The 24277-nt window shown below is 34.5% G+C and overlaps 3 protein-coding genes, 1 non-coding gene and 1 pseudogene across 5 annotated transcripts; 2 read left to right on the forward strand and 3 right to left on the reverse strand.

The window, feature by feature from the left end:
- The first annotated feature begins 6112 nt into the window (after positions 1-6112).
- On the forward strand, positions 6113-10024 carry LOC100786288 (apoptotic chromatin condensation inducer in the nucleus). Its single transcript, XM_003552062.5, has 5 exons — positions 6113-6556; positions 6869-8219; positions 8384-8578; positions 9024-9175; positions 9291-10024. The coding sequence occupies exons 2-5, from the start codon at positions 6899-6901 to the stop codon at positions 9747-9749; spliced, it is 2127 nt and encodes a 708-aa protein (XP_003552110.1). The 5' UTR covers positions 6113-6556; positions 6869-6898; the 3' UTR covers positions 9750-10024.
- Positions 10025-13767: 3743 nt separating this feature from the next.
- LOC100819438 (regulation of nuclear pre-mRNA domain-containing protein 1B-like) lies at positions 13768-16231 on the forward strand (annotated as a pseudogene).
- A 150-nt stretch (positions 16232-16381) lies between these two features.
- LOC100789660 (short-chain dehydrogenase RED1) lies at positions 16382-19107 on the reverse strand. 2 transcript variants are annotated; one of them, XM_003552069.5, is made up of 4 exons: positions 18561-19102; positions 17794-17953; positions 17104-17451; positions 16382-16797 (listed from the first exon to the last, which is right to left on the reverse strand). In XM_003552069.5, exons 1-3 carry the CDS (start codon positions 18916-18918, stop codon positions 17115-17117), a joined length of 855 nt encoding a protein of 284 aa, XP_003552117.1. In that variant the 5' UTR covers positions 18919-19102; the 3' UTR covers positions 16382-16797; positions 17104-17114. The 2 variants fall into 2 exon arrangements, with proteins under 2 accessions (XP_003552117.1, XP_014626244.1); XM_014770758.3 differs by lacking the exon at positions 16382-16797 and having other exon boundaries at positions 16949-17451; positions 18561-19107.
- Positions 19108-19613: 506 nt separating this feature from the next.
- Positions 19614-22623, reverse strand: LOC100789137 (rRNA 2'-O-methyltransferase fibrillarin 2). The gene is made up of 7 exons (XM_003552068.5): positions 22466-22623; positions 21982-22307; positions 21802-21897; positions 21629-21706; positions 21363-21539; positions 20277-20345; positions 19614-19922 (listed from the first exon to the last, which is right to left on the reverse strand). The coding sequence occupies exons 1-7, from the start codon at positions 22479-22481 to the stop codon at positions 19743-19745; spliced, it is 942 nt and encodes a 313-aa protein (XP_003552116.1). The 5' UTR covers positions 22482-22623; the 3' UTR covers positions 19614-19742.
- Positions 20920-20990, reverse strand: LOC113000285 (small nucleolar RNA snoR60). The gene has a single exon (XR_003265576.1). It is a non-coding gene; the product is annotated as a small nucleolar RNA snoR60 (small nucleolar RNA).
- Positions 22624-24277: the final 1654 nt, after the last annotated feature.

The following is a 24277-nucleotide window of genomic DNA, read 5'->3' on the forward strand; positions in this document are numbered from 1 at the left end:
TTTTTTTAATATATATATATATATATATATATATATATATATATTATTAAGAAAATTTAAATCTTATGCATCAATTACATATCAGCCCTGCTCTTCCCACTAATAAAAAGCATATATGCATTCGTTATTGGAAGTAATTAAAGATTTTTGTGATTTATTTTTTCCAAATTTGAGAATTTTAGATTTCTTTTAATAATTTTTTTTAGGTTAAATTAATTTTTCCCTTTATTTATTTAGTTAGATCAATTCAATCCTTTTAATTTTTTAAATTGGTGTAATATTGTCGTTTTTATCCGATTTAGTTAAAATCAATAGCTTTGTAATTTAGTCCCTTAGTTTTGAAAGCATTGTAATTTACATGACAACAATAATTTAGTAAATAAATTATTTATCCAACTCGAATAAAATTATCTTAAATAATATATATTAGAAAAAAATGTTGATTTACTATTATAATATTTTTCACTTGTATTTACATTTTTTTTTACTAGTAAACTGTTTACTTAAAAGTGATTTTATCACCATTTACAGATAATAATATTTTTTACTGAAAAAACTTTACTTTAATCTCATTTTTAATTAAAGACAAATTTATAAAATTAAAATGATTTGAAATCATATATACAAAATATTGATCTGATCCAAACTCAATTGATTTTTTCATAAAAAAACACATTATATATTGTTTTGACCCAATAATTAACAAGAACCAAACTCCAATAATTCGACTTAAAAAAAAAACTTCAATTATTCGTTGCATATGACCACATGGTTTTCATTTTAGCTGAGCTTGAGCTCTTGATTGTGGCCAAGCCATAGCCTACATCCAAAAAAATGGAAAGTCATCTCAATTATATCCCATTTTTTTGTGCTTAGTTGGCAAAGGTATATTTTCTCTCTCACTCTATTGCACAGTGGAGCGTTTGATGGCAATGGAATCCTTTGATTTTTCAAAGGTAGTAATAAAGGCATATAAGAAAATAGTCTTTTATTATAAGCTGTGAGAGGTGGGTGCAGAAGTTAAAGACAAGCTACCAAGCATTCATGTTATTACTAGCATATATTATATGCACCAGCTGGCAAGTCATGAGGCTAGATTATTATGCAATAAAATCAATGTGGGTCATGTTATTCGCACTTGCACCCTGTAAGCATTTGCTGTTATCATGCAATCATAGGGACCCTGTACAGTACCAGCTAGCTAAACCACCCATTACTTGTTTTATTATTCTAGTCTTAAATTAAACTAACAGCAATTAGGTTGCATATTAATGTTAATTTCCTTCGATCGATTTGTCTAATCCCCTATACTGTCTTGCCCCTTGTTCATTTGCACACATCCTTATTTTTTTTTTTTTTCTTAAGCAGATCCAGATGACCAAGTGGCTTTTGTTATTTCATCCCATTTCTCAAAATACTGATTCAAAGTCGAGTTTGGCTCTCCTCGTTTTTTAGGCTCTGTTTGTTTGCGACCACATTGGTAATTTGGTGCATATGAAATTGAGTTGGGCTTGTTTGGTATAACTAATGCATGTGAGAAATAATTTACGACCAACCTAAGCGGTCAATAATTATCATTATAACACTAAATTATTGATAAACATTGTATTGGGCTTTCATTTAAGAGTGAATATGTGATGAATTGGGTCATTCATTGTGTAGCTCGTTGAAAAAATCCTTACTTGCTACTAGTGAGTTAAAAGACTAACATCATTTTTATTTTCAGTTTCATACCCATGTAAAAGCTCTCTAGAAAATGGGCAATTTACTCTCAATACAATAATTGAGTTCTCTCATGAGTTGAAGAGCCATGAACCTAATAATAAATCTAGGTATTCAGGTACACGTTTATTATCCCCTCTTTGTCGTAATTAATATATTGTAATTTGTACCCTTGTGTGATTTGGACATTCTACACACTTGCTTTAAAATTCATCAATTGGTATCAAAACAACTTAGATACAAATTATGGCTATTGTTTTTCATTGTTCTTTCATCAAAACATTGTCAAAACGTGGGTTTTTTTGGCTTATTGGTTATTTTTCTAAGATTATTAAAAAACTTGTTAATTTTTCATACATTAAATCTATAATTGTTTGAGGGTTTTTGGTTTATTTGCTTATTGGTTTGTGTTCCTTATCATGCTCGCGACAACATATTAAAAGTGTGATTTAGTAAACTAATTATAAAGAATTTGATGGTTGGTTTTGCAAATATCCTTCCACGAACCCTAAACATTTCAAACCAAATTACTCACAGATATAGTTTTTTTCAAAAATTGATTGAGAGATCGTGTAGAAAAAGTAAATTTCAAGCAAAACTCATCCTCAATATCCTTTTTGTATTGGTTTATAAACATGAGAGAATTGGGAAAACGCTTTTGTTTTTTGATCCATTCTCACATCTGCGATTTTGCTTCTTTTTCTTTCTTTCTTCCATGTATGTGTTTCCAACCTTTCTTCTGAAATTGATTGGGGATTCTCTATATTGATAGTTTTCAAACAAAATTTCTCAAGTTTTACTATGTATAGGGACATTTTATCAAATCCATAACCCATAAAATTTTATTTTGTTGTCATTTTTGTGAAAAATATGTACTAAATAGTTTATCTGATTACATGTCTTAGTGAGTGTCTGATTTCGATTAAAAAACATATGTATTTGATATTTTTCACAACAATTTCAGACTAAAGACACAAAAGCCTAATATACTTAGTTTAGTGTGATGCGCATCACCTTAGGTGCTCATACATCCAAACACTTACACACTTGTTTTAGTAAATAATGTTATATTCTATCTCAAATAAATCCAATGTTTAGAATAAATCCTTGATTGACTTATTATTATTAATATGCTCATTTATAAATTATTGTCAAAGATAATTTTGTTGAACAAATTTTTTAAATATTTACAAAATATACGTTTCTTGCGTTGTATATGAATCATATTGATTTATAGTTGGAGTTTTTAGTTGATATCACATTACATACTTTTAGTGTGTGATTGGATAGCTCCAAAATCATGGTTGATCATGATGAGGTAAGTCAATCTTAATTTTTATCAAATTTACATGTTTAGATTATTTTTAAAATTATGGTAGAATCAATTATGATGGAAAAAAAAATCATGGTAGAATTGAAACAAATAGGAGTAATTTCAACTTCTATCAAAATCAGTTATGTAAAATCATCATCAATCTAAACACACACTTATCATGTTATCAAAGCTAACTGATACAAAAAAATTATAAGGTGATTTTAAATTCTATGGCCCGCACTAATTTTTATAGGATTTTGCTAACTAATATCCTTAAAACATTAGTTAAAAAACTAAAAGAAAAAAAATACTTATGATGGAGATTATAAGAAAGCATAAAAAAGTCATAAATGATAATTTTGTACATCTCAATAATTTTTAATTCTTTAATCTTTTAAATAATATTCTAAGAACACTAGTTAACATTTGATATTTTTATAGATATATTAAGTGTTATTAATATTTTACATGTGGTATGCTTAGGCCTAGTAAGCCCTTCAAGATATTATGCATATTAAGGACTTTCTTTTCAAAAGAAAAGTAATAATTATATCTATAAAAATATCAAATGTTAACTCCGAAAATATCAAATGCTTAGGCCTAGTAAGCCCTTCAAGATATTATTCAATCCGATGTTTGTCCTCTCTGTATGGTAACTAGGGGTGGGAATAGGCCAGACCGACCTACATGGACCTACGACCTGCCCTACATAAAGTCTGGTCTGAACTGACCCATTTAATTAAGAGGTTAGGTTCAAGCTTTTTTAAAAAGCTTATTAAATTAAATAGATCAGACTTAGGCTTGTTAAAAAGCCTTATAAGTCTGATAGGTCGGCCTATATATATATATATATATATGTATATGTATATATATATATATATGTATATATATTTATATTATTTGTTGATACCAATTTATACTTATATTATTTTTTGGGTACAATTAATTTTTTTTTGAAACCAGCAGACTTTGATTATACATTACTGCTCCATAACTTCCATTCCTATAATCAAGTAAGACTTTAATTACCATTTAGGTGTGAATTATGTACCCCTTTATATTACCCATGATTTTTATTGGCTTTTTTGTTAACGTTTCCTTTTCCATTAACTTTCCTATTACGTTCCTACGTCAAAGCAAACAAATATAAAAAGGCTATCAGGCCAGGCTAGGTTTTTAAAAAGGTCAGGCCGAGCCAAAATAAAAGCTTTTGATAGGCTATAGGCCAGATTCAGGCCTCAAAAATTAATCGTAGGCTAGGCTCAGGTTTTTTAAAGTTTGGTCTAGCCTGGCCTATTCCCACCCCTAATGGCAACTCATTGAGAGCGTAATTGGGCCAAGCCACGCGGATTGTTATTGTGAGTGGCAATTTGGGGGCAATTGCTTCCTACACCTCTAAATTACTTAATGCAATCCCATAATTTTAAATATATCCAAATTGACCTTATTATAACTTCATTTCTACCTTCTTTCTCATTTCTCCTTCGTTGACGCATTATTGAGGTGTGCAGAAGGAGTGGTTCGTATACATTTTAGGCAAAGGGAGTGTGAAGTGGGTATTTTAACTATTTTTTTCCAATTTGCATATATTTTCCAAATAGCTGAATTCCTAAGATACAAAAAGAAAAAAAACCACTTCCAAAAAAACATTTCCAAAATCATGTTAACATTATTCCTAAATTGAATTTTTGGAATGCATTTTTTCTGGAAAAGGTAACCATGAATTATGTTAGCATAATTTCATAAATGCTTTTTTGGAAGTGTTTTTTTTTTGTTTTTTTGTATCTAACAAGCTCAACTATCTGAAAGGTATTAGAGATTTTTTTGGATTACATATTTTGGAGAATGCTTAAAATCAACAACCATACCAGTCAATTCACCAACAACATGCCATTGCTATCTTCGTCAGGTGCAAAAAGAAAATAAAGAAGAAAGGGGTTGAGGAAGGTCTCGGCTCCCAAAGGAAAAGGAATGAGGTATAAGAGACACTCAAGGGCATTTTGAACCATTCAAATTGTTTTAAAATTCCTATGGGATGCAGGAAGCAAATTAAGGGGTCTAGGAAGTAATTGTCCAATTTGGTTTTCCAACAAAATCATGCTTATGGTGAATCCACTCAATAAATAGATGCACTAGCTAAATTTTGTTTGTCTCAATGTGTTCCTTTTCATCTCTTTCATTTTGTTTCTCATTTTTCATCCTTACCATATGTTTGCTAAAGTGTCTCTTTTTCTAGAAACTTTTAGTTTGGGCTAAGGCCCTGTCATGAATAAAAATAGAATGCTCTTGGGGTGTTGCTAGTGGTCCCAACCTCTCTATGGAAAAGTATATTTTGCCCCTCCTTCTTCCTACTTCCTTTTCTCCTACCATCTCATCCACTCCCCCCCCACCTATTATCACCTAATCCCGACCAGATCTAGAATCCCTATCCCATTTCCTCCATGCCGCACACCACTACCAGCCTTACCATCACTATTGCACAAAAGTCCCTACTCGTGTATGATCTCCACTTTTGAGGCTCCATGGGCGCAACTCCTCCCCATCATAACTATGCCGCCATGAACATTCACAGTTGTGCACTCCTTTGTCATAATGGAATCACATTTTTGCATGGATATTTGGCTGCATAAAATCGTGATTTCGTTGGATTAAGTGGGGGTGTTGCAAAATATAACAATGAAATCATGATTTGTTGTTATATTTAGCGTGGAAATTTTTTTACGATAAAATTGTGATTCTATTGTGTTAGGGGGGTTGAAAACTAATAAAGAAAAGAATCACAATTTCATTATACATTTTATTCAATAAAATCACAATTTCATATAAAGGATATTCTTGGAATAAAAAAACTTCAGCCCCTTGATAGGAGTCAAGAAGCAATTTTAATAGGGCAATAGTAACTTCCCTCCTGTGTTGGGTATTAGAACTTTTATATGTCGGCCCAAATAAGAAACAGAAGCCCAGCTCAGGCACGGGGAGATGAAATTCTCGATTATCTTTCAGCCACGTGTTAGGGGCATTATCGGAATCACAACGAGAAAATCTTAATGTTAGCAACCGCTGTGGAACCGAGACCCACTTGGTATTACTTCAGGGTTCCCTCACGGAACGGAACAAAAGGCGCACACAATCGCCAAAGAGAAAAAGAACCCTCAACCAAACAACAACAACAACAAAAAAAAAGCCCTAGAAAAGATTTTGGAGAAGCAATTTCTCACTCCTGAAAATCTCATCCTCTTCTTCTTTACATTTGTTTTGGATAAAACATTTTGCTGATACTGAATTTTATTTTCTCTTGTTTTCGTTTCTTTTCGACCTTTTTTTTTTTCTGCTTCGTTGTTTTCAGGGAGAAAGGGATAGGAGTAATAAAAGAGAGTGCATTCGGTTTGGTTCTTCGCCTCGGGACTCGAATCTTCGATGCCTCTCTGTTTTTTCTTCTCTGGCGCCTCTTTTTCTATTCTCAAATTAGGGTTTCCGTGAGCGTTCCTTTTTCTCGATTCTCCGCAAACTATTATCATTGTGAGTAATTCTCCGTTCTCTTTCTTTCGCTTAGTAATTCATATATGAATGTATTTTTATATATAAGTTATTTTTTGTTTGAAATTTCATGGTTTCCTTAGATCTTGCCGTTATCAATTTGATGTCCAGTTCTCTTTCTGCACCAAATTCTTTCAGTGTGGTTTAAATTTTAATAAATAGTTTGTATGTGTTAGTATTTTTTTTTCATCCGCACCCAGTTCAGTGTACAGTGATTTTAGGATGAACACTGTGATTGTTGGAATTGATTGTTGTTTGTTTCTTGGTTTTTGTGAATTTGATTGTTGGCTTCAGGTTAGGGAAGGTGATTTGCGTTTGGACATAATGTCGTCAAAATATCAGATTCTTGACAACCGCCCTATTAATCAGTGGAAGGTTACAGAGCTAAAAGATGAGCTGAAGAGGAGGAAGTTAAGTATCAAGGGTTTGAAGGATGATTTGGTCAAGCGTTTGGATGAAGTCCTTCGTCTTGAAAGGGAGGCTGACGAGGCTTCTGAGAAGGATGAGGCCAATGGTTTCGATGGTCATGTAGATGGGGAAAAAGATTCAGAGGCGGTTACTGTGGATGCTGAAATGGTTGATTCAACTGACAGGGACAATGCCAAAACATTTGAGACTGCTGAAAAGGGCAAGAGCGGTGTAGTTGATCCTGTTGAAATAGAAAATGTGGAAAAGATTCCGGAGGTTGTGGATCACGACAGCAATAAGAATGACAAGCAGGATGGTGTTACCAACCAAGTTGACATTAATAATAGTGTGTCAGCCATAGATCAAGAGGTTGAACCTAAGGGCTTGCCAGCTGGTGGAGATTCTGCAAATGTGGGACAGGAGGCAATTGCCCATGGTTCTACTGTGGAGAAGACTACCATTACAGTTAATGAGAGTGTAGTAACAGAAGTAGTGGCCAGTGCTGAGGATTCTTATCGTGCAGAAAAGAATAATGAGGATTCAGCAGCAAAGCTGGAGAATGAGGAGTCAAAGGCGCAGCTGGATGGTGAGGACTCAAAGCCCCAGCTGGATTGTGACATCAAGCCCTTGCATGAGGATCCTGTGCCCGACTCTTCTGTTCCAGAAAACCAGGTATCTGAGGTCAACCCTAGTTTAGGGTCTCAAGTAAAATCTGATTCTATTTCTACTGATTCTCTGTCAATTAATCAAAAGAATGAACTAAAGGATACTATAATTACTGATAATGTCAAATTAGAACAAGATATTGTTAAGCCAGAGATGGTGGAAGAACCATCATCCAGAAATGATGTACCTGTTTCTTATGATGAATCACATTCAATGGATGTTGGAGGGCTGCATGAGAAAAAGGCATCTGTTGAAGAAAATTTCAATAATGTTTTAAGTCCAGACATGAACAAGACCAATAGCAGCGATGATGTGGGGTATCCCGAAGAGTTGAACTTGGACAGAAGTTCTGGTGATGATTCTATGGAAGAGGATTTGCCTGAGACTAAGCAAATTGATTCTAAGTTTAATGTTGATGAACTTAAAGACAAAATAGAGATTGAAGAGCCTATTGTGAAGGAGGAAAGTAGTACTATAGCTGTTGGAGATGGTCTGTCTGCAGGAGAAAGTGATATCCACCAAGATATTGACATTAGTCCAGTTGCTCCAACAGAGAAACGAAAATTTAATGGTAAGCAATATATTGTCTGAAATTGACACTTTTTTTTTTATTGGTTGTACTCCTGAAGGGCAAGAAAGAATTATAGGCACTATATGTTGCTTTACTGGCATGCTGTTATTATTTCTTCTTTGTATTTTTTACCATCCAGTATTGTTTGGAACATTTTGTCACAGAACAAGCATCAGTTGGGAACAATGAGCCTGCAAAAAGGCAACGCAGGTGGAACACTGAAACAGTTAAAGGTCCAGATGCACAAAGCACTACTCCCAGGCCTGCTACTACACCTAGAGATGAGCCAATTGCTTTGAAACGCAACTTCTCTAGGTCTGATTCCTCTGCAACTGATGATACACCTAAAGAACGCATTGGTAAGTCAACATTGTTGTGATTAGGGTAAATCTATTAAGAACTAATGCTCCTGTTTGTTGTGTAATGGTGGTGTTAATGGAGATCAAATTTCAATTCCTAGCTTTGTGGCTCAAATAAATAAATTCCTGGCACCTTCAGATTTTAATCCTGGACACTTCTTGAAGCACAAGTTGCATATATCTTATCCTCTAAAATGTATTTGTGGAGGTTTTTATTTTAAGATGGACAACTACCTGCTGGTTGATTTTTTCATGCACTTGTGCATTTACTGAGATAAGACTTAGTTGTTGACTTGTTGGTTGTCATGCGCTTTTTTACATGGGTGTATTTTGTCTATGTTGTACAGCATGTTTTTTTATGGATTACTTTGTTGTCATAGTGGCATGTGTTGTATTGTCTGTCTCTGTTTTTCAAGTTAAATAGTCTTTTTTTAATCTTTGGCAGTTCCACCACCACAAAGGTCCCCAACTAATTCCCTCAGGATTGATCGTTTTCTCCGTCCATTTACCCTAAAAGCAGTGCAAGAACTTCTTGGTAAGACTGGGAATGTCAGCAGCTTCTGGATGGACCAAATAAAGACCCATTGCTATGTGACTGTAAGATAACTCTTATTGCTGTCTTCCTTCAACTGTAAATTTTCATGTGATGTTGTTATATTATGACACGGTTCTGACATCTAAGTAATCTTTTGTTGATTTCTTGGTGAATCAGTACTCGTCTGTGGATGAAGCCATTGAGACACGGAATGCTGTATATAATTTGCAATGGCCACCAAATGGTGGGCGTCTCTTAGTTGCTGAGTATGTTGATCCTGAAGAAGTGAAAATGAAGTTAGAACCTCCTCCTACTCAGGCTGCATCTGTCAGCACTGTCCCAGCAGTTCCTCCTGCACCTCCCTCACAGCCAGAGCCTTCCCCTCGTCTGCACAGGGAGCCGCATCCAGTTCCAGCTACTCTCCCACCTCCACCACCATTGTCAAAACCCCCACCAGTAGCAAGAGAACGGCTTCCATCTCCACCACCCCTTCCTGAGAAAGTTGACCCACCCATTGTCACTCTGGATGATCTCTTTCGCAAAACCACAGCCACTCCTCGGATCTACTATCTACCTTTGTCTGAAGAGCAAGTTGCCTCAAAACTTACAGCACAGGGTAAAAGCGCGAGGCAGTAGATAGGCCATTAGCCTGCAAATCTTCTTCCCTTGCAGCCTTTACTGATTTGGATATTTTAATTAGTGGTATGGGATTATTTTGAATGTCTTGGCAGATCTGGTGGTGTTTTGTCTCGGGAAGAAATTGCATTGCTTGAGACTTAAATTTATTTAGTTTTAGAAGTCGTGAACTAAGAGCTACCGGGGTTGGATAGATTTTCCCCACTGTTTGAACTAGGCTTGAGCGAACCTTTACCTAAAATTTTATGGAAAAATTTGACGTTAGAATATGTTTATATTCCTAGCCACGAATTTTGTTTTCGGTAGCTGGCTTTTTCTTGATCCGTGTATTTTCTTATGCTGAGTGTCGATTGATTTTAGTCTGTTGATTGAGCATAGTAGATTTCTTCTAGCCACGTGGTTTGTTTGACATCAAGTCTAGCACCGTAGGAAGGTTGATTTGTATGGGTTGACTCGCCAATTTATCCACCGTTTGGGAGAATGTATCGCAAGTTTGTTGTTATTTTGGGTACAGTATGGCATGGATGTTTATTGTGATTTGGTTTTGATATGACTTATATAAGTTTTTCATCCATAAAAAATATGGTGTTTTCAAATTACTACTTAATCACGTCACTGAAATGTGACTAATGGTATAACTTGAAACAAAAAATTTTGAGGTAATTATTTGATAAAAAATTTTTTTTTAGATAATAATTTAAAAATAATTTATTTTTGAGGTATGAAAAATTTATTTAAACCTTTTGATTTTGGTTGTTATTGTGAAAATCTAACTAAATTGCATATTAAATTTATATTAATTTTCTTTTACATTCTTATTTAAATTATCTTTTCTATAACTTAAGCTGGAACTCATTTTTTATAATGATAGTATGTGGTTTTTTTTGTATTGAAATCTTAGTTATATTGCATTATTTATATATAATATTGATACTGCATAATTAGTTAACTAATGATTTGTAATGTATTTTTTTATGAAGTTTATAATAATTTAATTGTTGTCAAAAACCACTTAAGCTGAATGAAAACTAAACGGTGAAAACTAAAAAAAAAAAGAACAACACGGTGAACATCCCTACTACTAAGGACGTTGTATTTGTTTGTTGAGAGTTGTGGGCCTGTGGCTCCCTAGGTAAATCAGTAAAGAAAGACTAACTATTCATTTCCCTCCTTAAAAGTGTTAAAAGTCCTTCAAAGATAGAAAATTAATTTTTAGTCTCTCAATGTTTAAAAAGTGTAATAAAATCATTCTATAACTTTTTCTGTTAACTATCACGATTTTACCTAACACTTTTCGATTAAATTGTGATAAAGAATGTACATATGTGTTGTTTGGTTAGCAAAATGAGTAAGAGACTTATTTGTCAGCCAAAAGTGGATGGATTATTTTGTCTCTCTCGGAGATTTCTTCTATTTTTTCTCCCCCCATTTCTTTATCGTTACAATCCCAGCTTCCCTTCCAATTTGTTTTCACGCAGTTCATCTTTTTCACCTGGATGCTAGCAAATAGATCTGGTTGACCCGTGAACTGAACCGCACGCTGCAACCATTTTTGGCGACCAAATGGAGTGGGAAGGGATGCATTTTAATCATCTTGTGAAGGGGGGAAAACCCATAACCAATTTTGCAAAAGGTTTGATAAAAAAAGGAAAAAAAAAAACACAAAGAACAAACATCATTTGCACAACAATACGCTGGATCACTTTTTTTTGGCAAATTCTTTCATTTTTGAACAAATAATCAAGTTCTAATATATGACTTGCTAAGAATTGGTTTATCTACAAAAGCCCTTGATTGATTTAAAAAAATCATTGAGCAATGAGCGAGAAATTTGAAGAAAATGAAAGAGGAACACGTTTGGTTTGAGCAACAATTTCATAAATGAGTGTTTTTTGCAATTACTCAAGTTTAAGTATGGGTTTTGCTTGAAATTGATTGAACTACAAGAACACTCAATCAATTTTACAAAAAAGAATTCAATGGAGCAAAATCAAGCGCAAAAAGGGAAAAAAAAATCCCTTTTAACCTTATATGTTAGGAGTATGCTTTTGGGATCCAATTTTTAACCTGTTTCAACCTTAATTGCAATAAGCCCATTGGTGAGAGAAGAAGATATAGGGAAGAGGAGAAAAGAGATGATGGGAGGGAAGTTGGGATAGCAACAGTAAAAAAATGGGAAAAGAAAAAAATACAAGAAATCTTCAAGGGTAACAAAATAGTTCAACTTTTGGGTGATAAAAAGTTCATCCTACTCATTCCCCCGACTAAGCAACACACATGTACATTCCTATTTGGTCAAAAGATGTCGTGTATACAAAATTGTGAGAGTTAAAAGTAAAATCATTTTGTCACACTTTTTCAATATTAAGGGACTAAAAAATAATTTTTCATCTTTCAATAATTGAAATGTCAGAATTTGACACTTTCAAAGACTGAAATGAGTATTTATGATAAAAAAAAACTAATGTCACCCATTTAGAATACAAATTTGAGCATGAACATGAATATTCTTAATAAAATATTGTTGCAAAGTGTGTAGATTGAATTTGAGAACATCACAGGTTTACACCACAAGAAAGGATCAGGGAATTTTTAGGAAAAAATTCTTGAGTAACCAAAAAATGAAAAACCAATAGGTGTAGGGATAGTTTGGGTTCCAACAATAGAGTGTCAAAACCTGATAGTTGCTCAAGTCAATGAATCTTTAAAGCATCTCCAATAACTTTTCTTACAATCTAATCTTTCATGCAAGATCTGATCTTGTTAAGATTTATTACTAGAGTAAAAGGATTGATTTCCACCGTGGAGATCTGTTCTTCTACAAGAATAAGCAAGATCTGCATGTGTTTTCAAAAAATGATATTATAATGTCTCTCTTCATAAAAAGTGTAAATAAATATTAGAAGGTGAATTCATTGTAGGACCTACAAAAAGTGGTTTAAAATCACAAAGCTTGATTTTCTATTGAAGCAAAAAATTGGAAAGATCTCTAGAATGATATAGTATTGCAAGGTGCACCAAAAAGTTGACTTAGATCACAAAGTTTGATCTTCTATTAAAAATGTCTTTAGCGTGTGTTTGGATTATAATTTACAAAGTTAAGTTTAAGGTAACATAACTTTTTAACTTAAGTTTATAGATAAAAGTAAGTTGAAAGTAACTTGTTTTATGTTTGGATACTTTGTTGTAAAAGTACTTTTGACAGAATGAAACTTATTTGGATTATTTGGATGAAAAGTACATTTGATATTGTTGCAAAGGAACAAATGGATGTTGAGGGGTTATAATAAAGGTCAGATATGGCTTCTTTAAATTTTGGCAGGTAAGGAATAATGAAAATAATTATGGGTTTAATGCTGGTTGTTTAGAGGTAATTGCTGGAAGGAGTTATTGAAATTTTTAAAAAAAACCTTATCTTTCTAACGGATCCAACGAACGTTAACGGAAAAGTAACCTATAGTTGCTTCCCATTAAAAGTCGGATCATGTGCAATTCAAGTTTAGTTGAACCCTCGTTTGTAATGGTCTCACAGTAAGTTCAGTGCAACTTCTACTCCCGTTTAGAGACTCAAACGAAAAAACAAACACAACTTTATTTTTTTTTTCATTACGTGCGTTTGTACAACTACTATGAAACAAACATGAAAAATGCACAATTTACTCGTAGAAATAATAATAATAATAAAAATAAATAAATAAATAAAATAAAGTATTTTTTGAAAAATAAAAGATTGTTAGTACTAGTTACTACGGAGTATCGTATTCGTATCATCCACCCTGCGGCGTTGAAACAATTTTCATGGTTTTGCGCCAAATAAAATAGGCGAAGAACCCTAACTTAAAAAACCTCTTCTCTTCAAGTAACGCGTCTTTCTTTCTTCTTCAACTAATTTGCATTAAAAGTATCCTCAAGTAACTAAGAAAGCAATCAAGAAAGAAAGCTTCTTGTATTCATTCATTCATTCATTATGTGTGTGTGTGCGAGTACAAAATTTATTTCTGGAATCTGAGGTGTTTCATATAGCCATGTTGCTTACTTGCTTTAGTATGTTAATTCGGTTAACAATTTTTTGGGTAAGTAGCATAGCTTTGTTTTACTATTCTTTTAGCATATTAGTTCTTCGGGTCAATGGAAGACCCATTACACCCTTCAACAGAAAATTGACACACCGAGATGGTGGAACAGCAAGTAAATGTAAACTTATGTTATAAGAATAAGCCACTGAAGCTAGATAATCAGCCACCACATTAGCTTCTCTGAAAGCACGAATTTATTAATTGTTAACAGAATACAATGACATTATTTGATCCATGTAGCTGGTCTTACCTAGTGGAAAAGGCTTCTGTTTGTTTTTGTTGAGTGTATTAGTCATTAATGCAACGTAAGTTGTTGTCTTTAACGTTTGATATAGCTTTATCACATTGGTGTATATTTCACCGGAGCAAAGAAGAACTGGTTGTTGCCACTTGGAAAAAACAATTTGACAAATCAGAGATGATTCAAAGGGTCCTCCTTCTGTATCTTGCAAATGACATTCTGCAGAACTGTAAGCGTAAAGGGAATGAATTTGTGACAGAGTTTTGGAAGGTTCTTCCTGCAGCACTTAAAGATGTTATCAAGAAAGGTGATGATCATGGAAAGCGTGTGGTATCTACATTGGTAAGCCCTTTTTACACTATGTGATGCAAGTATTTCAACTGAATACTTAAATGGGAAAGGGTGTAAAAGAATTGAATATAAAATCATAGCAGATAGTTCTTCATGCATGGCTGAAACTCTAGATATGGTGTATAAATGCTGATCATATGATTTGTTTACCATGATATTGATCTGTTAACTTAGTTCTTTACTAACTTTAGATTGAAATATGGGAGCAAAGGAGAGTGTTTGGATCCCAGGCTAGGAACCTTAAAGATTTGATGCTTGGAGAAGATGCACCTCCACCATTGGAATTTGGCAAAAAGCGATCACGTTCTGTAAGAATTGCGAAAAGGGATTCTCACTCCATCAAATCGGTGAGACTGAGTTACTGAGGGCCTTTGCAACTACATCCTTCCTCTCCCCATTTCATACTTAAATCATTGATGTTAGATAGTTACATCCTTCATAGAGGTTTGCTATGGTTCTTTCATATCTCACTTCCTTGATATTGTCTTGATGCCAGAAACTGTCCATAGGAGGTACAGCAGAAAAAATAGTGTCTGCATTTCATTTGGTGCTCAGTGAGCAATCCGCTGAAGATGCAGAGATGAGTAAGTGCAAATCTTCTGTTCAGCGTGTGAGGAAGTTGGAAAAAGATGTTGATACCGCGTGCTCTGTTGGTAAGCATACAGCAGAACAGAGTTACAGAAGTAACACCTTAATTATGGAAGTTAGAGTTCTAATATTGTTTCTTTTTTCAGACAAAGATCCTAAGAGAAATACTTTAGCAAAGGAACTAGAGGAGGAGGAAAATGTTTTGAAACAATGCATAGAAAACTTAAATTAGTTGAAGCAAGCAGAGTAGCCCTTGTATCTCAGTTAAAAGAAGCTTTGCATGAGCAGGTAAGTTATACACTTGTATTCAATATTTTCAGTATTTTATTGAGTTTTCGGTTGTTCCTAACTGTGTCTTTCAATTGTTTGTGGATTTTTGTATTAGGAATCTGAACTAGAGAATGTTCGTACACAGATGCAGGTACGTACTTTTCATGATTCTTTTCCACAGAAGGTTGTCATATTTTGTTCATTTATCTTGGTTTGTTGCCATTTAATTACTTCTCTAATGGTACCTCTTCTGCATATATCCCTAGGAAGTAATTCTGAATATTCTCCTTGTAGTTTATTTTCATGCATATGAAGAGTTAATTTTCATGAAGGTGTTCATGTAGGTTTAATTATTTCTCTTATGGTACCTCTTCTGCATATAAAGAGTTGTGTCTGGAAGATGTTTAAATAGGAGGAGATGCTTTGCCTGATGAAATTTAAATGGGGAAGATCAGTGTAATTTCTGAAACAAGATAGGGTGTTTGCGTTAAGTTTCATAAACCTTGACGGAGGTTAGTGTAATAATCTTGATTTATGAAGAATAAACAGTTTTGGTTAAAGAATTGCTTAGTGAAAGCACCGTACACAATTTGAGAGTAAAAAATCTCTTGTTAATATTTTAATGCCGCGTATTACTTGTTGAGTCTGTTTTCATTATTGGCATTTGGACATGTTTGCGGCTTTTTAGCTAATCGCAACGACAAATTTGAACTTTATTATGCTTAAATGTTTGTTTAAGGATATTTAGGTTGCACAGGCACAAGTAGAAGAGGCTTGCAACATGCGGAAGATACTTGACAATGAAGATTCCTCTCAGAAAACATCCACTGGAAAGTCCGCTGCAGTAATTGCTGCCGAGGTTGCAGATAAGCTTGCATGTTCCTGCGCAAAAAGATTGGTGATCGTAAAAACCATTCAAAATTAAGATCGTGTAGTGTTGGTTTGAGTTGTCTAAAATATAATGATGTGAAAGTTTTTTAAAAAATCGATGGAAACATTGACTTGGTTCAGAATTTTCTTTTCTATTTGAGAGCCAAACTAAATACGACTAATTTAATTTGAAATAAAAAGAATCAATTAATCAAATTATTTGATGAACCCCTCTATAAAGAATAACTTTCTGTGATTATTACTATTTAAGTCATAAGATGACGGGGGGGATAAAAAGTACTCGCAGTATTTTATAAATGGGCTGAAACTCCAACATCAACTAGACTGTCGATACAGTTTCATACTAAACTAAATCTGTACATATATTGTCATCGTTATCCAGTTTGAGAATTGAAGGATTGCAATTTGCAAAGAGGTCATAATCCACCCTCGAAGTTTCGGAAAGAGGAAGCAAGCAATAAGCAGAACTGCACAACTCTGCATTGTGCATTACTGTTTTGGAACAGTGGCAGGAACTGTACCAGATTTGTGCTTTTAATAACTGAAGGGGACATGAGGCTGTCTGTCTCTGTCACGCTCCAAATTAGGATTCAAGTTAAGAAGTTTTTGAGGATGTAATTCAATTCCATTCCTATCATAAGAGCCGTGTAAGTCAAACTTATGAGGTGGGCAACCATACAAACATGAAAAAACACATTTATAATGTTGAGAAAAACTAACAAATGCAGAAAAAAAGTATAGCTGGTCTATGTTCAAAGAATGGGAAAGTTTCAGACACATTCTCAAGAAACTATGTCCTCAGTTTGGTCAAGTTTTATTCAAAAACTTTGTTCACTAAAATATGATAAAATGGAACTAAATAGAAAATATCTCTTCTGTTGCTAAAGGTAAAGTAAATGCTTTATAAGGTGTCCATGTGGAAAGATAGATGCACCACCTAACTATAGCTCAGCCTTTCATTGCTTTCTTCAAAACAAAATCTCTAACAGAGATCGGTAAATGATACATGATAGCCATGACAGTAGAGTAATGCCCATAGGTGAACCATGCAGGTGGTTTCTCCTTAAGGACAGCAGCTACAGTGCTTATAGCAAACTCATCTGTAGGGGTTGTTTTGGACTTCTGCGAAAAATAAGCTCTATCTCGGATTGCTGCTTCAAAAGGCTTGAATAATTTCCATTCTGGCATGCGGTTGTAGCTGGCTATGGCAGAATCTCCAATGTTTGATTTGATAGCTCCGGGGACAATATTGACAACATCAATTCCAAAATGTCCAAGTTCCAGTCTGTATACCACATGCTCGTGTTAAAGATGAGAACAATTAGATAAAATGTAAATAATTGGCACAAAGGCCAGCCACCGAATCCCTAATTGTTGCATTTGCATCCACTAGATTTTGACTTTGAAGTGCATATATAGAGTTTTACAAACTCCACTATATTGCAGTTTCCATGAAATCAACACATTGATCTGGACCAACCAAAGCCTAAAAGCTTGTTCATACCAAACCAACAATTTCTATAGAAACAAGGTGGATTTCTGTAGCCAATTACTGTTGCCTCTAGTTGATTTGATGCAGAAATGAAGCACAGGTGTAGAGTAACGCAAGTTTGAAGAAGAAAAATACCTTAATGTATCTGTCAAAGCATGAAGAGCAGCTTTAGAAGCTGTATAAGCTCCTGACCAAGGTCCAGAGGCCAAGGCAGCAACACTACCAATATTGACAATCTTCCCCTTTTTCTTAGTTGCCATATGAGGAACAACCGCCTGAACCATTCTCAAGGAACCTGCATGCGTATGCCCGATGAAACATAGCATCAAGTTTAACAAGCAATTCATGGTTTTGTACACCAAGGCAATTTTTGGATAAAAATTGTGAATGTGATTTTGGAAAATCCAATGTACATTCTTGAATTTCAACACACAAAATAAAGAAATAAGAATTTGTGCATGCTTGAATGAAAGTTAAAAATATTGTGTGTGCGTTTCAAAAAACAGATAAAAATAAAATAGAAACAAAAGCAAAGATCCTGACAAAATTACTTTTTTGTCTCAAATAATTTTTAACCTAAAAATCAAACATTATAGTTTGAGGAGTAAAAGTACTTTTTGAGTTCCAAAACATGTACTAATTCAGTTTGCGCATAACCTTTGAGGCCACAATTGACAAATAAGAATGAAAACAGGCAACAGCAACTTAAATAGAGTGGCTGGTTCCAAAATGCATTATTTATCTAGCTAGGAGTAACTGTAGTGAACAGAAGCCATCTGCAGAATGATTAAAATCAATCTAAAACAAACTCATTTGGTTAATCTAATCCAACATGGCAGATTAACAACAAATCCCATCCAACAAATAGCATCAAAATTCCAATTAAGATAAAGAATACTGACCGAAGACATTGGTGTCGAAAGTGTTTTGGATGGCAGAGAGAGGAGCCTCGGCGAGTGGGCCCACACACTGAACACCGGCGTTGTTAACGAGCACGTCGATGCGACCGTACTTGTCGACAACAGCATCAACCACCTTACGCACGCTCTCATCGGACTGAACATCCAACTCTTCCAAAAAGAACCTTTGGTCGTGTTCCAGCTCCGCCATGCTCGACCGCGACCTGCTGGTGGCCACCACCCTGCACTTCTTCTCAGCGAAGGCGCGTGCAAGCGCGTGGCCTATCCCTCCCGTGGAACATCCTGTGATCAGAACCACAGGTTTCGGTGGCTCCTCCTCATCGTGGCCGCGCGTGTCCATCGTAGAATACAAAGAGAGGCAGAGGAGGTGATTAGATTAGTGTCAACTTGTTGCTATGCCAACAATGACAACCCAACCCAACCCATCTAGAGTACAAAACAAAGGCAAGACTTTTATGCCAGCTTTTCCTATATCTAGAGTAGTACTCCTACAATCAAATGACAAGCAGCTACAACCAATTTTCTCTGTCATTCATTTATTACGGCTTATACATTTATCATTTATGACAACTATTAATTAATAACATTATTTTTCATCGTCAAAAATAAGAAAAAGAAAAACTTTATTTTTGAGTTTATATTAGATGATAATATTTATGTTTTTTTTAGAAAAAAAATGTCTTTTTTATTTTTATTTTTGGATACACATACTATATCCATTCCCTTACCCACATCTAAAACTCGGGTGGAACGGTACCTCGAGTGCACGTTGGTTTGTCATGCTTATGGACAACTAATCTTATATTCTCTTTTAACTGAAATAGTAGCTTAAGAAATAAAATACTACTTTTTTTGGTAAATAGAGAAAATAAGACTCAGAAGACGTCACACTTAAAAATCTTCTTAACAGGTTTCAATTTATTCAAGTTTGTAAAATAGATTTTCAATACTTCAGAAATGTTTGTCTCATCTCGATCCGTTAAGACCGTAATTTGGGTAGATTATGTTATTTCTTTACTGTAAGCACGGTAAATATTGAAGGCAAACTTGACTACATTACTACTATAGAAAAGGTACAAAGTATGTTTGATAACCGAGGTTTCAAAACAAAATTAACACAATCTCCTGAAATGACATTAAGCCTACTGGCTACCGGAAAGCAATCTACTCAGCAGCATCTTTTTTCTTCTTGGGCATTCTGTATCCACCAACCACACAGGCATGGTCCCTCTCAAATGGTTCAAGGGTGACTTGCTCGAATGGTTTGAATTGATCTGCCTTCAACTTGTTCACTTCGCTTTCAAACACTGCCTCGGCAGGGACTGTGGAGTCTATGCAGTTAGCCTAAACATACAAATGAATTCAAGTGAGAACAATTTAGCAGATAGTTAAGACATAGTAATACATAAGAGAAGAAACTAAACCACTTAATTCAAGGTAATCATAAACATTTCTCTTTCCAATGTTTTCAATAGAGGGCAAGCCTCGACACCTCCATATGTTTGTTGTTTGGAGGCCTGAAAGTCCCAAGTTCAAATTCTAAAAACAGCCTTAGAGGGTAAAAGCCTGATTCCTTCTACTCTCCTTAGACCTCACTAGGTGGGGACCATGTGCACTGGGTCACCCTTTTTTAAAATGTTTACCATATTGATTACTCAATAAAGTTTTATAAAAACATGATTAGATGTCTGAACATACCTTGATTGAAATAACAAAATGACCTCCTGCTTTCAGATAATATGAAGCATTCAGCCCCAAAATCCTTGCCTGCAATGGTCACCAAAAATCATAAACGAAACTGATACATAGAATATAACTGGTGTTTCAAAAATAGTGGTTTGATAATGTTTTAAGGAGCTTTTATCTTCAAATAGAATATAATTCATTTCCAGAAAATGTAAAAAGGAATCCACAAATATAAAACCTATGCACCACTCCAACCACAGCCACACTTTCCTCTTAAACCAGCTGCAGATATAAACTATCATAACACATCATCACACTCTCTGGACCATAATCCAATTGAGGCTGCTTATAATATCTGACGGCCCACCCCAATACCTGTAACACCTTGCTAATTTGCAGCCCCTAGACCAGCCGGGGGATTTAAAAACAAAGACAGTGTATAAACAAAATCCTTTCTCTTTGCCTTCATCCACTCCAAGAATTGAAGTTAACCATCTCCACTATATCACATTCTCATACATAAAATTGAAAAAAAAAAAGTACTTATAGATTCAAAATGGGGCCATAAACAGGCTAAGAAAAGATAATCCAGCACTGCTGTCAATTTAAAAAATTAAAGCAATAAAATAATAGCAAAAAGGAAAAGAAAATTATGCGCATCAGAAACTCGGGTCTGCATCATCCATGATGTCTTGAAGGGGAATCCGAGTAACTCATCATATGCACAGATTATTCCAATTTAACAGAATACATGCAAGTAAAAAAATAATATTGAAAATTGTAAAATACAAATTTGAGAAACTAAAAGAAAAACAACAAAATGAACTCTAAACTGAGATTTTAAAAATTCTTTCATTTTGAAAATCGAAAGTTATACACAAATGTAAAAGAGAAAATGCAACAAAAATATACACGTGTAGATGGCTGGCTAATATTTGGCAACCAAACGAAATAGTAGATGAATTGAAATTAAACAAACAATAATCATATGGCACTGCCGATTAAGTACATCAGTATTATGGAAAGGTAGTATGTATTGTCTGTAAAAACGAGACTGAAACCAAACTCGAGATATGTTGTAAGAAATTAAAACCAAACCTGATCGGGCTGAGCAACATCAGAAAATATGACATCAACCATTCCGACCAGCATCCTATACTTAGCTGGATGTCTAGCATCTTCAATAATGGGAATAACATTAGTTCGCTTCTTTGCCATATTAACCAGGTCACGTCCACTTCTATGGGAAAATTCTACTGCATAGACAACTCCAGTCTTCATACAAGAACAATAACACATTATAATCAGCACTTCTATTCCACAAATCTAAGATTATGCAATTCTAAATTCTAAATTTTACTTACAGGGCCAACAACGTCTGATACATGAGAAACAGTGGTTCCAGAAGCAGCTCCTAGGTAAAGGACTCTGGCTCCAGGTTTCTTCATAAGACACAAGACAAATAATTTAAAAAAATGAAGTGTGATTTGAAGAACTTCGCCTAAACATAGCACATGTTGTAAAGACACAATCTTACAATCCATATGTTGTCAACTCCACCAAGGATGGCAGCAGCCAACTTGGATCGAAAAGGATTCCAAACTCTGTACTCATCTTTGGAACCATCTTCGTTCTGCAAAATGAAACTATCAATTCATGCATCCATGGTTCAGTACTTAAGAAGAAAAAACAAATAATGGTGAGAAAGAAAAGAAACCTGAACAGTAATCCTTTTCTCATTGTAAACAGCTTCACCAGGAACAAGATTCTTAGTAACAAGAGCGTCTTCTTTACCCTTGGCAATGAAAATACCATCATGTCTATGGGGCTGAACCACAACCTTGCTACCTCCCTTCATTCCACCTCTGCCACCACCACGGCCACCACCCCTGCCTCCGCCACGGCCACCACCACCTCTGCCACCTCCTCTAGCTTTGAAGGGAGTGCCCCTGTCTCCTCCTCTTCCTCCACCGCCCCTTCCTCTGCCTCTGTCACCCCTACCACCACCCCTGAACCCACCGCCACCACCAAAACCACCACGACCTGAACAAATTCAAACACTTGTCAACAACAAAAAAAAAAAAACTATTACCACAACATTCTTACGTCACCAAAGACCATATCATCTAGTTCAAATGCCAAATGCCAAATGCAAAAACCAAAATCATCAAACCACATTTTCTTATTAAAAGGAAAATTACCTCTTGGAGGAGCCATTTTCGGGAGCTGTAAACTGAAGTGCAACGCAGCAGCAACAACTGGTTAAGAGGATTTTATAGCCAGCCGAACAACTGAAATAGTTAGGGTTTAATAGAGGGTAGGGTTTTGATTTTATAGAAAAAGAAAAAGAAAGTGTCTTGCATCATCCACTAACCTAACCCTAGCGGTCGGCCCATTTTCCTTACCCTGCTCACTTGTTCGTGGGCTTTTATTTGGGTTCATCAGTCTTCCTAACAAGCATTTATTGCTTTGGGCCACTAGCAAGGATTTCTCTTTCCTTTCTCAGCTCTCTACGGATTAATTAAGCTTTTGATATTTTCAACAAAAAATAATTAATTAAAATCAATGAACTCATAATATTTTTTTAAAAGAACTAAGGAGGGTATCAAGAATATGATGTTCTTCTTGATATATTCAGCAACAATTTTAGAATTTGCTCGAGATTGATGTTCTTCTTTACTCAACCTCTTATTTGACTCCATGATTTGTTCCTCATACAAATAAATTATTTCTTCATTTGTTGTAACCTTCAATTCAACTCCTCCATTTGTGACAACAAATGATTCACATCCACATTACTTCCACAACCCACATATTACCCCGCCACCATTACTTTCAAAGTCCTTGTTTAATGATTTCTTCACATCGTCATCCCAAACCCAAAATCTATAGTTCTTAACTTTCTACAATCACAAACAAACAAAAGCAATTTAAAACCATAGAATAGAACACAACACCCAATAAAGAGCATAAATCCTTACATTCCACCAAGCACATCACCAAAATAACTTGTTTGGATGCTAGTTGGTTTGTGATATTAATTAAATTGTTGGCTTCTCATAGAGACAATGAACAACACCACCAAATCCAATTGACGAAGACAATGCTCCAAATGATGCCATCCACGATGAACACGAACACCATGAACCCTACCCGACCCTCATAAAACCACTAAGAGCCACCCCTAACTCAAATTTGCTCTCTTTGACAATAAAAACATAGATTATGCTACTCTACTCGTCCTAGTCTCAAGTAGTTCACCTAAAAAACCATAGATAATCTAAAACAAAACGATAACATTTACACAATTTACTATATGATGCGTATGGGCATGTCCACCGAGACGAACCACATGGATCTCCCACAAAACTTTTGATAAGAATTCAGTGAGAAATAAAAAAATTTCAAGGATCGGTCACGGAATTCGTATATATTTTAAGGATCTCCAACATGTTTAAGTCTTGCATATTTATTTTGATTGTTATAAAAGGAAAAGGGAAAAATATTTAAATTCTTAAGAAAATAAGTGATTATTTTTATTTAATTTTTTATATTTCTTTATACAGTTTGTTTTAAAAGATAAAATAGGAAAACTACTTTCAACTTCTCCTTAGATATACCAATATTATACTATTCTCCCCTCTCCAATTTAAATTACCAATCATGTATGGAGTGAGAAAACCTCGAGCATATGAGAAAGGGGTATATGAATATACTACTATTCGTATTATTATCAAATATTAATATGTTCCATAGAAATTTACAAATTATTTATATTCTATTATTATTATTTAGTAATAGTAGTATAGTATTAGTAATGACATTGGATCGTAAATGTAAATTAAATATTATATCATTAGTATTTGTAGGAATGTAAAATTTAATTTAAATGAAAAATATTATATGACAAAAGTTATGGTGCAATATTGTGCCTGGTGTGTATCAGCCATTTTTTTGTGTGGCTTATAACATACTTTTCTAATAGATTTTTTTTTTATTGACTGAATTTTATT

Source organism: Glycine max, chromosome 18 (genome assembly GCF_000004515.6).
Source record: "Glycine max cultivar Williams 82 chromosome 18, Glycine_max_v4.0, whole genome shotgun sequence".
Taxonomy (NCBI): domain Eukaryota; kingdom Viridiplantae; phylum Streptophyta; class Magnoliopsida; order Fabales; family Fabaceae; genus Glycine; species Glycine max.